The sequence below is a fragment of the Gobius niger genome, assembly GCF_951799975.1.
Source record: "Gobius niger genome assembly, chromosome: 5".
Taxonomy (NCBI): domain Eukaryota; kingdom Metazoa; phylum Chordata; class Actinopteri; order Gobiiformes; family Gobiidae; genus Gobius; species Gobius niger.
Window position 1 is genome coordinate 18,395,803 of NC_136856.1, and position 15,317 is coordinate 18,411,119.

A 15,317-nucleotide genomic window follows, 5' to 3' on the forward strand; every position below is an offset into this window, starting at 1 on the left:
TGAAATCAAAAAGTTTTGTTAAACTACAAAGTTACATTTGCTGTTCCAAAACAAATGCCTCCCTTTTAATGCTAAAAAAATATACATTCTTAAATACACACTTGGAACACTTCTGTCCATAATGGAGAACAAAGTGTGAACCTGTACTACAAAGATTTTAAATCAGTCAAGACAAGTCCATGTTTCCTCATATTTCTCCTGATGAAATAACTAAAGCATGTTAGTTAAAAAAAACATAATTATAGGATGATGATTAGTGTATATTTAAGCCATGAATACCGAGACTGAGACTTGTTGGTAAAGAAACATCACAAGAATATATTATAGGAGGTAGATGTGTCTGCACAACCTGTCAATGTGTGCCCCAAACATAACTTGCTATAAAACCTATTTATCTTCATAGATGCTCTTGGTTTGCAGAGTTATGGTGCATATTCAGTGACACACATAACTGAAAAACAGTTTGCACCGAGAAACATTACTGAAACACAATTAAATATATTGATAGTTCTTTGGTTTTCATTTGGTATTTGATAAAATAAACTACATGTTCAAGTACCGTGAGGTCCACAGTTTAACGGAAAGGTCACACCAGGTGAAATTTATGGCTTCATAATTTGGCTCCTTGACTCAAATATAAAAATAAATAAACACATGCTCACAAGTTACAACGGTGCAGCTGAACTTCCTGCACTGCAGCAGATACACAAAAAAGAGCAATGTTAGTTTTTATGAATTAATAGGAGAAACCAAGCATGGTTAGCAAAAGCAGTTGGACTTTAACATGACTGACGGCTGGAGGAATATTACAGGCACATATAAGGAAATCCTACATTTTGATCAGCTCTGGGCTTTGGTCGAAGGCATTAAGCATCCACAGCAGCAAAGCCGTTGGTGTGGGGTTTGTGACCATTGGCCACTGTGTGATTGAGAGCCTCCAACTCTTGGCCCAATCGTTTGTCTCTGGCTTCTTTCTCTTTCAAAAGATGTCGTCTATGGTAAAACAAATATCCCGGCAACAGGAACCCAGCCAGAGAGAAGATCAACAGGCCAAGATTAATCTGCAAACATATACAAATATTAACTTTACTGAACATACAGTGGGGAAAGAAGTATTTGGTCAGTTCCCTATAGACTTTATATTGGATTTTGGCCAAATACTTTTCCCTCCCACTGTAATTCAAATTCAAATTGGTGGCTTAATCGATAACACAGTCAAATTTAACACCAAATAACTGCAGTATAGTTGTAGTTCATCTACTGTCCCAAGAGAACGTGGCTGGTTGCTTAGAAAGGTAGAGCACTCAGTACATACCCAGTATGGATTGCCTTCCAATGGACCAACCATCGCAATAAAGAGTGGCTGCTGCAGCAGAGCAATCACTGCACTAATCATGGACTGTAGACCAGTCAGGGTCCCGAAATGGTTGGATGGGTATCTGTAGGTTGTAACAAAATCACAATCATCTAAATATCAAATCTACTCACGTATTTTTCTAAAATAATGTTAGTCCACATGTTCTCCAAACTTTTTCAGACCACCTAAACCACAGAGTAAGGAAACCCCTGTTTGGCATTTTGAGACTGCTTTCATAACATTAGAGTCAATATTTTCAGTAATATCTTTCTTTTTGTATGGCAGAATGATGTGTTGCTACATGGTGTTTCACTTACACAGCAGCGTACAGCCCTCCACAGCACGAGTGAATAAATCCTCGAACCATGGTGTGAAGAATAAAAGTCAGGATCTAAACGACAATAGACCAATGATCAGAGAGTGTGGGTGAGGGTTTCTTCCTGAAGTCTGCTGTGTTGTGTACATTACTTGAAGAGGTAGATTGTCAATAAGACAGCAGAATCCAAAAGCAATTAGGAGCATGTTTGTGATGATAAACGCTCTCATGGCATTGGTCACTTTCTGGATCTTACGGTCTCTCTTAGGTCCGCTGTTTTGACTGAAGATAATATGTAAATAACATTGGGGGAAAAAATCCATTCTTTTATTGATCAATGGAATTCTGTAGTCTATACCTGTTTTCAAAAGCCCCCTTTTCCTCAACACACTCTTTCATCTTCCAGTCCATAATGTAACCAATTAAAGGGCAGGTAAGAAGGCAAAGCAACTGCAGCGTGCCAAAAATGGAGGAGTAGAAACTCACTGAAAGACAATATCATTATCAGATTATACAAGCACAATCTGAAAATTCATGCATTGTTGATCAATGATTCCCAACCCTTTTTGCACCCGTCCCCTGTGAACTTTTCAAATGTACTCCAAGTACTAGGTAAGTATTAATAAGCTTTTGTGTTATTAATAAGCTGCTTATTATTAACTACTATTATCAACTATCATGCTAATCCTAACCATAACCCGTAACCCTAAACTAATGCCTATTATGACTTAAAGAGCACCCCTTAATATAAAGCGATACCCAAGTACCTCAAGGGTGTAGCAGATTATTTAGACACACTAAATCAAATGTATTGGTAAAAAGACAATTTGTTGTGCTAAAAGAATAAAAATAGATACCCATAATCCTTGTGAAATGCTGGTTAGTTTTCAGACCTCTTTAATTATTTCCTTTATTTTGCAGCAGTTTGATACAAACATCATCCCATTTTTATAAAATATACACTGATGCTACATTGCATACAATATGATGAACAAAGAGTTACAATGTTTTTGGAAACATATTAATAAAGAATAGCAAAGGTTTTCAATGTCTGACAACAATCCAGATGAAAACGTTTGAGTTTACACATTCATAGTGACATACGTTTTTAGACTATTCAATTACATCATAGTCTGTCGTAGTCATAGTCATATCGCTAAACATCATGGGATTAGCAGCAATAATAAACTAATGGAGATTTTAAAAGGTAAAATACTGGAGTCACTGTTCACATCAAAACACTCAGACACTGGTGAGTGATGGATTTACCAGTAGTGACTTTGCAGCAAACAGAGTTGTTCCACGGCTTTTTTCTTGTTTTTAGCTAATGTTAGTCTAGTGAAAATGTGAGCTAACACCCACAAACATGGCGGATCTCTATGGTAACAGCATAATAATAATATAATCATAAAATAATCATAATAATAATATTTACCATGGTAATATGAATTAATAGAGGGTTGTATATGGCTTATGAGGAAATGGTCACCAAATGTGTAATAAAAGACATGGCAAACATCTATGGGACTCACCTTTTTCTACTGTCTCAGTTACCAGATCTTCTGATGCTGCAAATACAAATGACCAAGTTAAACAAAAACAATGTAAAGCAAAGTGGCCAATATGTGGCTGAGTGCATTTTTAACACTCACGGTGTTCCTCTCCATGAGTGACCATAAACTCAAGCATCTTGTTCATTGCACCCATGAAAAAGATGATGCGCAGCTGGGACATCCCCATGGTAACAAGACTCCAGAGGAAAATGGGGGAGAAGACCGATCGACGAAAGGGCACGTTTTCTGACACAAGATGTTAGTTTATAAGAACAGTGATCACAATCTATTTTCCTGTTGCTTTTTCTGGAACATACTTGTTGAAGATTCAGATTTTGTGGCCAATTTCTCTGTAGAATGATTGTGCGCATCTCCATTTTTCTCCTGTAGTTTCTCTTCATCCGCCTTCTTGTCCATTTGTGGAAGCTCTTTTGTTTCCAGTATCTTGCTGTCAATTACACAGGTTCAGATAATTTTATTAAAAAACAAAGACGCGTTGAGAGACAGAGAAAAACACTCACCTGTAGTCCACTTCATCTGGTGAGGGGAATCCAGTGGGCCAATTAAAGAAACAATTGAAAAAGACAAAACCAGCAAGTCCTAACCACACCCACATGATCACCTGGAAGGACACATCTGCATCGTATATCAACTGAAAGAAAGCAAAAAAAGGTTTTAATTTATTGATTCTACTTTTGCAGTACTGGTATGGTTTCTATAGTATTTGTTCAATATTTCTGTACACTACCTTTACGCCAGGGAAGGTTACAGCTGAGGACGCATAAGAGCCAATCATCAGAGACATGATTGTGGAGCTGAGCGGCCCAAACATGTTAGGAAGCTGTAAAAAGAAAGAAAGTTAAAATAGTAACAATGGCTGATTGGCCGCAGTAATGTCTTTGTTCGACAGAGGGAGGCCAGTCGCCATCACAAGAGGTCAGACTGTCAAACCTGAGCTGTTCCTTCCCACAGAGTCTGTACTCATTAACCCATGTGTCGGCTCATTAAACAAATATTAGTTTCCGTGTCATGAGGACACAAGGAACAAAGTCGTGATCCAGTTTTGACCGCAACCTCCCAGTTCACCTCAAACTAAGCTCAACTTTAACATAATCATGGTTATTATTTCTGTCAACAAATTCTCAGATTAAAAACGCCTGGTCTGGGGGTTGCATACATCACTGGGAGCATGAGCATTGCACCAGGCACTAACACATCATATATTAGGTCAACGTATTTACAGTAGTAAGAAGCTTAGAAATAACACAATTACCAATTGTGCAGTCACCAAACATAGAGATTTAATAAGGGTCCTAAATGGGTCAATATTAAATCACATGTGTGGGATTCTAGTGCAGTATGTTTAGCGAACCCTAATGGCAACTAATCTCTAGATCAAAAAGGCAAGGTTAACCTTAATTTCACTCATTTCATTCATTGAAAATCTGTATATGATTATGGAAGAATCATGAAAAAGAAAAAAAAAAGAAAATGATAAATAAACCTTTGTTGTCCATGTCTATGATGGCTGCAACACTGTTTATGCAATGACTTCAGAAAAATACAGAACAAATAATAATGATAATAATGCATTAGATTGTATAGTGCTTTTCCAGATGCTCAGAAACGCTTTACATATTGACACGCAAGTGCTCTGGTTGTTTTGATTTTGCGTGGTGACAGTTTGTGGCTGACAGGTATTTTGGATTGAGAGAGAACCCAAGGTCACTTCGTACTGAAACAATAGAGTTCTAATAATTGTTTAACACGAAAAATAGGTCATTCCTGAGGATGTGTTTTGAAAAAGACTCACTCCAAAATGTGGAGCCAAAAAAAAAAGATTCATTTATTTCACGAGAGGACTCTTATATTGCCATGCACAGACGCTCTCCTCTATCTGGTGCTAAAGACAGCGCTATGTCACCTGATGTTTGCGTTCCGATGGAGTTACAGCCTGTGTTTGGAGGGAATGTGCGTGTGCCAGCAGCAGGTGCCATTCCCATCACTGTGTTTCCAGCTATGCTCATAAAAGACATATTTCACACATAGATATGTGTTCAACACATGTTATGCCAATGCTAGCATAGAGATGAGGACTGTAACATATGACTGTGTGGAGTCACACTCGGGTCAGGTGAGAGCTGGTAAAGACAAGAGAGAATAATAACGTTTGGTCGCTTTGAATCAGTCCAGATTTCACTCCTGCTGTGCTCAGTCACTTGACTAATGTAAGCCTTTAATTAACACTAATAACTATGGGCCGGATTTGCCATAAGAAACTCAATAACCTTGGTTCAAAAATCTGGGGAAACCTTTACCAGATATTTCTGTAATGTAAAATAAGCAGAAAGTAAAGTATGAAATATAATATGTCAACTGGACATGAAGACATAAATGAGTGTGCTCTAATCTCTTTCTGTTGAAATATGGAGTAAAATGTAACATAAAAAAGGGTGAACCATCCACAACATCATTGTACATGTTGAAGGTAAAACTGTAATAATACAGTAAGTTTCAACTTAAATATTGTTTATGTGAATCAGTTTGCATGTGACGCTCCGCTGTACTCACTCGATAAACTCACAACAGAAACACTAAACCCGTCTCTACACTAATGATCGGCTCTGATTCCCTTTTACATTATACATTACAACGGTGGCTCAGCTGTCCTTAAATGCTACAATTTTTTTTTTTTTTTTGACTGATCTTTCAACATCTCTTTTTCTTTTTTTTTTACAGACATGCCACAATGAACAATTGCCTTTCCTGTCACATACTGTGACTCGTGGTGGCAGCAAGGTTTGAGCTGCCAATGTTCAAGTTTTTTAGGTAATTGTCCCACCTGAAAAGGTACTGCATAATTCTCATGTATAAGCAGAAAAAGCATTTAGTAGTGCTTGCTTATGCAGTTCAGTTAAACGTTGAATGACAAATTGCATTTTCATTTTTACAGAGTACATCATACAAATGTTTTGAAAGGTTATTCAAATTATGATTTCTATGACTGTAGCATTTATGAGAGAGGGAGAAATGTTCAACTAAGCTGGATTCTGTTCAGAGTTTTCACTAAGTGATGAAAACAGAACAATAGAGGGGTAGTATGGTAAACACAGAGATTGGTGACCATAAATATTTTAGTCAGAGAACAGTGGGCGGGACCTTCTCGAGGGTGTGTGCCCAACCACCAAATTTCATTGGTGGAAACTGAAATAGGACTTTCCATCTGTGTGTATATGGAAACAGGCTCACGCTGTACCAACTAAAAGGACAATCCAAATACTTGGCAGGACAGCGAGGAGACTTTAAAACTCAGCTGATAATGTGGGCAGCAGCTGACGCATCACACACAGCAGCACATGCCTGACTGACACAAAAACAAACCTCAGCTGAGGACTACAGTTTTTCTGCTCCCAAAAGCCTCCAGTTATTTTTCCAATGACTGATTCTTGGAATGCATTATGTAATCCTATAGATTGCACTCTCTACATGTTGGGGTATGTCACGCTCTACCAATAACAAGTCAAGAGTTCACTGAATGACAAGTCCCTGCAATTGACATTTGTAGCTTGAATTTCTCACCGTGATAGAAGTGAAGGTCAGACAGATGCCTCCAAAGCCGTTCAGAGAGAGAGCTAAAAAGATAAGTGCTGACAGCTCTGTAAACAAACAAAAGAAAATCCTTTTTAAACATTATTACCAGTATTACAGCTCGAGGAAATCTCAGGCTTTTTCTTTCTTACTATTGGGGTCATTGGCAGATACAGCCATCATACCACAGGACAGACCAAAAAGAGAACTGGAAAAAAGAAACAAGATTATTTAAAAGACGCTTTTATTTTTCAAAATAATTATAATATAAATAGAAAAGGCAGGATCAGAGCGCTTAGGCAGCAGAAGAAGAAACAACCAAAGTCAGCAGGATCACTTTAAAGCTGCCTGAACGAAGTGAAATACTGTACTACTCTAGAGGGGTTTTAAATCAACCCTTTAAAATGCTACAAAAGCTTAAACAAGTAGATTTGTAATTGTCCCCTTTAAATTGTGTTTCATTCAAACTTACCAGCATCGTTGGAACACAGTCCTAGAAATTTACTATTACGCTTACTATGGTATTTGGGCTTTGCCACACCACACCTTCAAGATAATCAAATGACTACTCCTTCAAGAGCGAGAGTTACACCCCCCTCAGGAATGTAATCTGGTAACATTTACTATTGTGGACATGTTTTAGTCACTATTTGTAAATCTATTATTTCAAATTCTCTGAAAAGTATGAGTGAAGAAAATCCTGACGAAGACAGCTTTACCTGCCCATGAGACGAATGGGGCGAGGCCCAAACCTATCCATGAGAATGCCAAGGGGAAGGGTGGTGGCGCTCAATAGGAATGAGCCAATTGTGAAGCCCAAGTTAAGCATCTCCTCCTGGTCCACACAGGTGAGCCACTCTTCTGCATCTCCAGTGGAGGAATTACCCAAGTGCACAACCAGTGAATCATTTTCTGCACAAACACAAGGATCCGATGTGATACTTAAGAACATGGCATAAAGCAAAATACTGTCTGACAACACTTGCCTGTGCAAAGGTGAGAGTAGAAACCTTCCCTTTTTAACATAATGAGCAGGGAGCCCCAACCCAGAAGAACAGCTGAGCACAGCAGGTTCTCCAGCACCGCTGTCACTGCCATCCACCAGCGCCTCTTGTAAGCCTGGACCAGAGAGGGGGCCATGGCTGCTCTGTGAGAACAAATTAGGAAAGTTTAAAGCCCGGGGGAAAATATGTGTTCTCTGACATTTTTCTCATTTATTACATCGAGTGATGCCTAGGGCCTGTACCTTGTTTTCCTTTGAAGGGTGCATGGAGAAATATAGTTGTGCTCAAAAGCTTACATACCATTTTTTATTTTTTGGGGGACTATTTTCCAAATAATATGAAGGATAATACATTTTTTTTTCCCACTCATAAAGAGTGGTTATGTGAAAAAACTGAGTTTGCTCTTTAAATCATAATGAAAAAAGAAAGTACCAAAAATGACCCTTATGATCAAGAAGAATGGGCCGCTTTACCATTAGATTATATACAGAACCTTCTCCACAGTTTCCACAAAAGACTCCAAACTGTCATTGATGCTAAAGGGGGCAATACACAGAACGGGGTATGTAAACTTTTGATCACTTTGGTACTTTTTTTTCCATTATGATTTAAAAAGAGCAAACTCTATTTTTCACCACAAATGGCTTCAAACAACCACTAACTATGAGTGAAAACTTTCAAAAAATGGTCAAGCATTCTGCCACAGTATGTAAACTTTTGAGCACAACTGTAAATGTTTTCAACAAAACAATAAATACAAAAAAAAAAGACTAACATTTATATTAAACTGAATTGATTGGGTAGTTCGAATGGGTAGATTACAATCACTCGAAATGATGAGCACAGGGCACTATGCCCTTTACCAGTGTGACCCTGACAAAACACAGTCAACAGGAGTTTAAAGTTGATGCCTCCAACTGAAGAGAGCTCCAATAGTTATTTTAACAAGTGTGTCCCGGTGGTAAAACAGAGGAGACCTATTAGGACTGATTTCCTCAGCGTGTGCTCGTGCCAGTGTATAGGTGCTCATGAGGCATGTGTCTAATGCAATTGTATATACTTCAGTGAGCAGCCTTTGAGCTGAAACTGGACTTGAAAAGAGGGATTTGTCTGTAACTGAGACCTCATTCGCAAAATCCACTTGGGACCCTCTCAGACAGGCGGTGGCCCCCTACTAAGAAGACTCATTCACTCACTCTCGTTCCTTGCCAATAAAAGTATTATAATGTTAATAGAACTAAAACGTTGACAAAGGTTGTACTGTTGAAAGTTACAGCATTTAAATGACACATACAACAGCTTCAGATGTTAATCATTTAATTTTGCATCCCACAGCAAATATAGTGGGAACAACTAAACCTGTTTTATTGTAGCTTTTTCCAAATTAGGCCAATATATTTTAACCCTAACAGTAAAGTGACAGGCTAATTGTAATAATTGTTGGGCATAGCTTTGCTGGAGTGTACGTTTTGGATTTTAATGAACAGCCCATTTATTTACTTGCCAAGTGTAGACAAAACACCTTAATAACACAATGAACAACGTACCAGTCTGTCACAAGGATATGTTCTGTTTTGGTAAAACCACCATCAACACACCCATATGAAGGCATTGGCTTTCATGCTCACAAAAACAGAAACATATCAATTCCAAGAGCATATGAGGTCACTATCAAGGCATAATAGTCCATATTGTAAACATGTATGTCAGCGGTGTTATTGTTTCCAAAGAACTGGTCTTTCCAAAACATTTCCCGAAAATACTATATTTCTATCGTTAAATGAGATGTGAATGAGCAGACTGGACCAGGACATGACAAGACACTGTTTTATTTTCAGGAATTACAAGGGACCGGCCTACTTCTATTAACTCAGTGTTTCCTCATATTTGCCCTGGGAAGAAACATTAAGAAAAAATGTTGTTGTGATTGGGAACAGTCAGCAAAAGCAAACATAAACAACATGAAGGGCTAGTGCTTTTTATGGCTGGCAGGGGGTTGTGGGCCCCCTGTCATAAAGCTGTTAAGTGTGAGTGAGAGAATAGCAGGTGATGCGTCTGAACCGTCTGGACTGAGGATCCATAAAAAGGCATGGCTTCCTGAAAGCTTCCTGCAGCTAAATGATGCAATGTTACCATAGCCAGCCGAGGACTTGATGATAACTTAAGTAATAATGCTATGTTATTGAAATTTTAAATGTATAAAGAAGTGGTATTTTTGTAAATAACTGCCACACCACACATTGATATCTCTTTTTTTGGCCCTACAAGACAAGTTACAAGGAAAATATTCCGGGCGAAATTATTTGTATCAGTATTGCAATCAGACCAAAGAGACTTAATTAAACCAGAGGCCCAAATCAAATGTTTCCCCCTTTTGTTTGTAAGTCGCACTAACACAAGAACCAAAACTGTATGCAATCAATGTATTTGTTACTTGGTTTGTTTAGGTTGATCAGACACCCCTCCTATAGATTTGATCAGGTCAAAATATAAAATAAAAGGACCACGGAGTTACATTGTGTTGTTCAAGTGTTTCCTTTATTTATTTATTTTTAGCAGTGTATAATACTTAATGTATATGATATTGTAAGAAAAACTAATACATATATATAAACTTTAATACATAAGTAGCCTATACCAATGAAATTGATACTTCCCTGTCTCAATTTTTCTAGTCACGCACTTGTCCCTGTACCCCTGACCACTATGTTTATAAACCTCAGCAGGCCATAAAGAGACCCAGAGAAAAATCTTTACTCTAACAACTTTTTGTAAAAATAAACGACACGCCGTAGGAGCCTCTGTTCCCCAAAGAGTCCAACAACGCAGCCCCATGATGCTCTCAGCTCAGCCCGCAAGCAGCTGTCTCTCCCCGGGAATGACCTCAGTCTCGGGTCCGATTACCAGATACAGCCCGGGGCCGCGTTCACGTGCCCTGCCAAATATCTGCAACATCCCTATCTTTCCTCACCTTTAATTGTAGACGCGTGACACATGTTGTACTTAAAATAGTCGTGGACATTTATGGCGATAAGCTATAAAACCTAGAATCCCCACATTGCTTTAAAGTTGTTAGTTAAACTACAAGGGTATTTAAACCAGTTGTTATATAAATTTTCCTACGGGCAGTGAACGTAAACCAGTCTTTACCGCAAAACGTGAGCAGTTGACGCTCTTCTTGAATAGCTAAAAATCAGTTGATAAAGTAGAGCTTCTTTATTTTTAAAATAACTTTATATTTTGAATTCTAAAACGATGTGTGTTGTTTGTGTGTGTGTAAATTACAACAAAACAGCGGTTTGTCATCAATGGGGAGATTAGCATGTGCGTGTAAGTGTAGTGACGTGTAGTCATTTCCGAAAACTGCCCGCGCTCATTTGAGGTTATCTTCACACATCTCTTTGTGTGATCGCTCCTCGGGGACGCACAGGTAAACAGTTTAAAACAAGTGAACAACTTGAATTGATCACTTCATCCAACATTAACTATTTCCCCCGTAGACACTGAACTTTTGTCGATGTCCTCGTGCCACGTGTGTTACCGTGAGCCGGTTTTTCCACCCGCCCCATCCTTTGAACCGCCAAAAGCGTCATTCAGGTAATACTACACTTATTAACACAGTCACATAAAATTAAAAAAAAAAAAGCATTAAACAAAGTAAAGTTGACTTACTTGGGTTGTAGTTTCAGACCTCTCAAACAAAGAGAATGAGAAGCTGGTGTGGTAGAAGATTATTATTATAGCTTTTTCTTAATTTGTTTAAAACATTGAAAGGTTTTGTTGCACAGCTGATTGGTATTTAGCTGTGAAAGAGATGGGGGGTGAGACTGTACTTTCTTCTTTGTAGTAGTTGTTTCCTGAAGTTGGGGCTGATCCTGCTGGTTTTCTCTCTCAGCTTAGTTTTCTAACTCCCCCTTCCTAATTTGACTTCTTATTCCCTCCCTCTGAGGGGTGGAGAGATAAGTCACCAGCATGCTGCCACTCACAACAACTCAACTGAATAGGCTGTCCTACCCTGTGCAGTCATGTTCTCTAATCTACAGTAAACCTACAGTTGGCGAGTTTGCGGGTTCTCTTGAAAACACAACAGATCGGTGGGCCTGTGTGAAGCGCATTATGGACCTAAATGAATAGAGTAGTTTTGTTTGTTTACACACATTTGAGAGCGCAAACATGGAGTTCAAGGCTATGAAAGATTAAAAGCACATGACACTGTGGGAAAGCCAAAGCAAATGACTCTTGTAATGTATTCAGCGTAATGTGTGTGATGTTGACATGCCTACAACTCCAGCACAGCCCATTTAGTAAGTAGTTTAGTAGTAGTAGTAGTATTTTTTTTTATCTTTCTTGTGTTTGGTGATTCTCCCGCCCCGAGACGTGGACCTTAACAACCTCTACAAGTCCAGTGAGTCCTCATTAGGGTAATAAGTAGAGGTTGACCGATAGTTTTTTTCAAAGGCCGATGCCGAGATGCACCGGCAGTAATTTTGGCAGATTTTAAAAGAATGTTCTGTCTAAAATCCTGTGTTTGATGCTTCAAAACTGTAAAATGTGTCAGTGTTGAGCTGTAGCAGCAGGTGGGGCTTTATTAGTGGCATAGGGCTGCTTTATTCAGGGCATTCACATTCAGTACGTACTTCAGAGGAAACTCTCTCACCAATTTTCACCGCAATGTTTCTCAGCTCCCCAGAGGCCTAGGAAGTTGTGGGCTAGTTTTAAGGCACTGAGCCCTTTCCAAAAAACAAAACAAAACAAAAAAATTACAGGAAGTCTCTATCACAATTGTCTGATAGTCGCTATTGTAAAATACCCATATATCGGCCTGATATATCTGCCGGCCGATATATATCCATCGACCTCTAGTAGTAAAGCATACACCTATGACTACAAAAACCCAAACAAAACAGCAGTGGGTAAAACAATAGTAGGCCATGTTTCTGAATCAACACACTGATAGCTCTGTTACTAGGTCCAGCTACTATTCAGGTCACGAGATGGTCACAGTTCCATAACAAACAGAGGGGCCTGGCAATGGCTCATCTTACACTGTTATTGCCCTTTTACAGAAAATAAAGAGGAATAACAAGAGCCTTGGGATTTTTGTCTATTAAAAAAAATTCACACTTTGCTCATTTCACATTTTTTATTCAATTGTCATTGGGTGACTGAGGGTTCTGGACTGGGGTAAAACAGGGTAATGTACTGGAAAGAGCCCCTCACTGCTCTGGGCAGTGGGTCGAGTGGGGAATTTCACCAGTACAGGCCCTCAAAAAGCCCGATCATTGCTTATGATCATATTAAAGATTTGCATTATGGGCAAAGTCCCAAAACTGTGTGCTTCATACCTCGTAACTGTCCAGACCTCGCTTTACAATGTCATAGTTTATATTAGCAAATTAAGTACATAATAATGCACAAAGCATACAGTATAAGCACAGCTTTACTTTTGAGAATTGTACTGATTCCCTCATAGACCTTTAATTCCTACTTTCAAAAGTTGTGTAGGACTGACAGCTCAGCGCAAATTAATCCTCATCCGATTAACCCTTCTTAGGCATAACCCCACTGTGTTTGCGCCACAAAGGTAAATCCGCACCCCACCAGGCCCTATAGGGAACACTTGAATTTTCCGTCTCAATTTGCCAGTTCATCCTTGATCTGAAATAAAGGCGAGCCAAAAGGCATCATAGCTACTCGTGAACATTTTGTCCAGCAGCGGGGGTACAACTGAGCCTTCGTTCATTCAATTGAATAATCCTGTTGGAACTTCCCTCCAGCTGTGAACACCTGGAAACCTCACCTTTCACTGCTGCTGTCCAAAGTCAAGAGCAGTTACAGTAAACCATGTCCAATGCTGCCACTCTGCTCGCCTCACCGCCCTGGCACAGTGATCAAACATTTGTCTGTGAATAAGAGGGAATTATGCAACAAAGACAGCCCTGCAATGACTTCAGGCGGCAGGATTTGGGGAAATTTCTAATTGTGATTTTTCAACTGGTGGAATTGGTTTCTGGTACAGCGCATCATGCTCACATCTCCTGCTGCGTTCATTACATACAAATGTTTAGAGTCCATATGACTTTGAGGGAAAAGCAGTTATTTGCCAATTGAAATAACTGTAAGACACAAGATTACGGTAAAACAGAAAGTTTCCTTAATCCACAAGAAACAATCAGGTTAAACCGGTTCAACATATGTGGATTTTCTGTTAAGACGTTTCTTTCCAAAACAATAAATTTCCCTCCATCTCAAAGGATGACAAAAAAAAATCTAAAAAGTTGTGATTACAAGATAATTTATATTTCTCATGGAATTGCATATAATAATGAAAATAACATTTTAAGAATGACATAATAATACTAGTAATAATAATAAAAATACATAATAATGATGATGATTATTATTATTATCATAATTATGCAATTCTTACAATGTTTTTCTGATTATTATATTAATAATAAAAACATTGTCTATTATAAAAAGACTGTCCCGCTAATGTCCGAGCCCGTCAGATCTAAGCTAAGCTAAGCGTATTCATATATTACATTTTTCATATTTGTTTGTTTTTGCATCACTTGTGTTTTTTCTTCAGCTAGATCTAAATCACGTTTTAGTCTCCACTTGTTTCAGATGTTGACTCATAATCCGCACGCGCTCCACCTTCTGGCCACATAGGGATACTTCAAGTAAATGTCCAAAAATATTTCCTACCACTCTGCTCGGGAAACTAAGTATGGCAAAATGTTTCACTGTGAACCTTTTTATTATAGTTACAATTACATTGAAATGTTTTTCGATTAACTAATTTCAATTACATTGAAGCTAAACTTTACTGAAGTAGGTCATTTTGATTCACTCGCCTGTAAAATGACATCTCCAAATTAAAACCATTGCTGTTAATGTCCCTTATGGAATTTCCATAATTTTTCTGCATGTGAGTCTCTGGTTGTAGCCACAACAATCATTATGACCATCAGTGCCACTATTGGCAAGTTATCAACTACAGTACTGAATAAAATAATTATTTTCTTTATCCTCGCCAACATTTTTTGATGAAAATAAAGGTTCACAGCTGCAATAGATAGGTGGGAACCAAAACACACTCTGAGCCTATAAAAATACTACCACTTGAACATATATTTCAAACAGGTCAACAATATCTGTAAAAATTAACATAGTACATCAATTTACATGGATATGTCCATGCGTTTTATAGGGACCTTTGTCTTACCCAAGTCTATCATTTGACTAGTAACATGTCGGGCAATGTGACTGTGGTGCGTATAGGTATTTGATGGTGCACGTACCGTGGGCGGTACGTAGCTTCTTTAAATCGATTCTAGCATTTGGAATACACTGGCTAATAATACTGGTAAAATATATACTTTAAAAATATATCTTTCACATAATACTTATATACCATTCCCCAAGACAATAATACAATTTATACTTGTCTAACTATTATTCTTATTAGTTGAAAATCTTGCATTTATGAACAA

General features: G+C 38.3%; 1 protein-coding gene across 1 annotated transcript; it reads right to left on the reverse strand.

Moving 5' to 3' along the window:
* Positions 1 to 62: 62 nt before the first annotated feature.
* Positions 63 to 11,662, reverse strand: slc43a1a (solute carrier family 43 member 1a). The gene is made up of 15 exons (XM_079556614.1): positions 11,491 to 11,662; positions 7,801 to 7,961; positions 7,534 to 7,726; positions 6,967 to 7,022; positions 6,806 to 6,882; positions 3,975 to 4,067; positions 3,748 to 3,878; positions 3,544 to 3,674; positions 3,326 to 3,472; positions 3,206 to 3,241; positions 2,032 to 2,158; positions 1,826 to 1,955; positions 1,675 to 1,748; positions 1,316 to 1,439; positions 63 to 1,061 (listed from the first exon to the last, which is right to left on the reverse strand). The coding sequence occupies exons 2-15, from the start codon at positions 7,952 to 7,954 to the stop codon at positions 867 to 869; spliced, it is 1,668 nt and encodes a 555-aa protein (XP_079412740.1). The 5' UTR covers positions 7,955 to 7,961; positions 11,491 to 11,662; the 3' UTR covers positions 63 to 866.
* Positions 11,663 to 15,317: the final 3,655 nt, after the last annotated feature.

Coding starts and splice junctions, on each gene's coding strand:
- slc43a1a (XM_079556614.1), bottom strand. CDS start 7,954: ATGGCCCCCTCTCTGGTCCAGGCTTACAAGAGGCGCTGGTGGATGGCA. Junction 3,675..3,747: donor CCAGATGAAGTGGACTACAG/GTGAGTGTTTTT, acceptor TGTAATTGACAG/CAAGATACTGGAAACAAAAG. Junction 1,440..1,674: donor GGAGGGCTGTACGCTGCTGT/GTAAGTGAAACA, acceptor TACAACCTACAG/ATACCCATCCAACCATTTCG.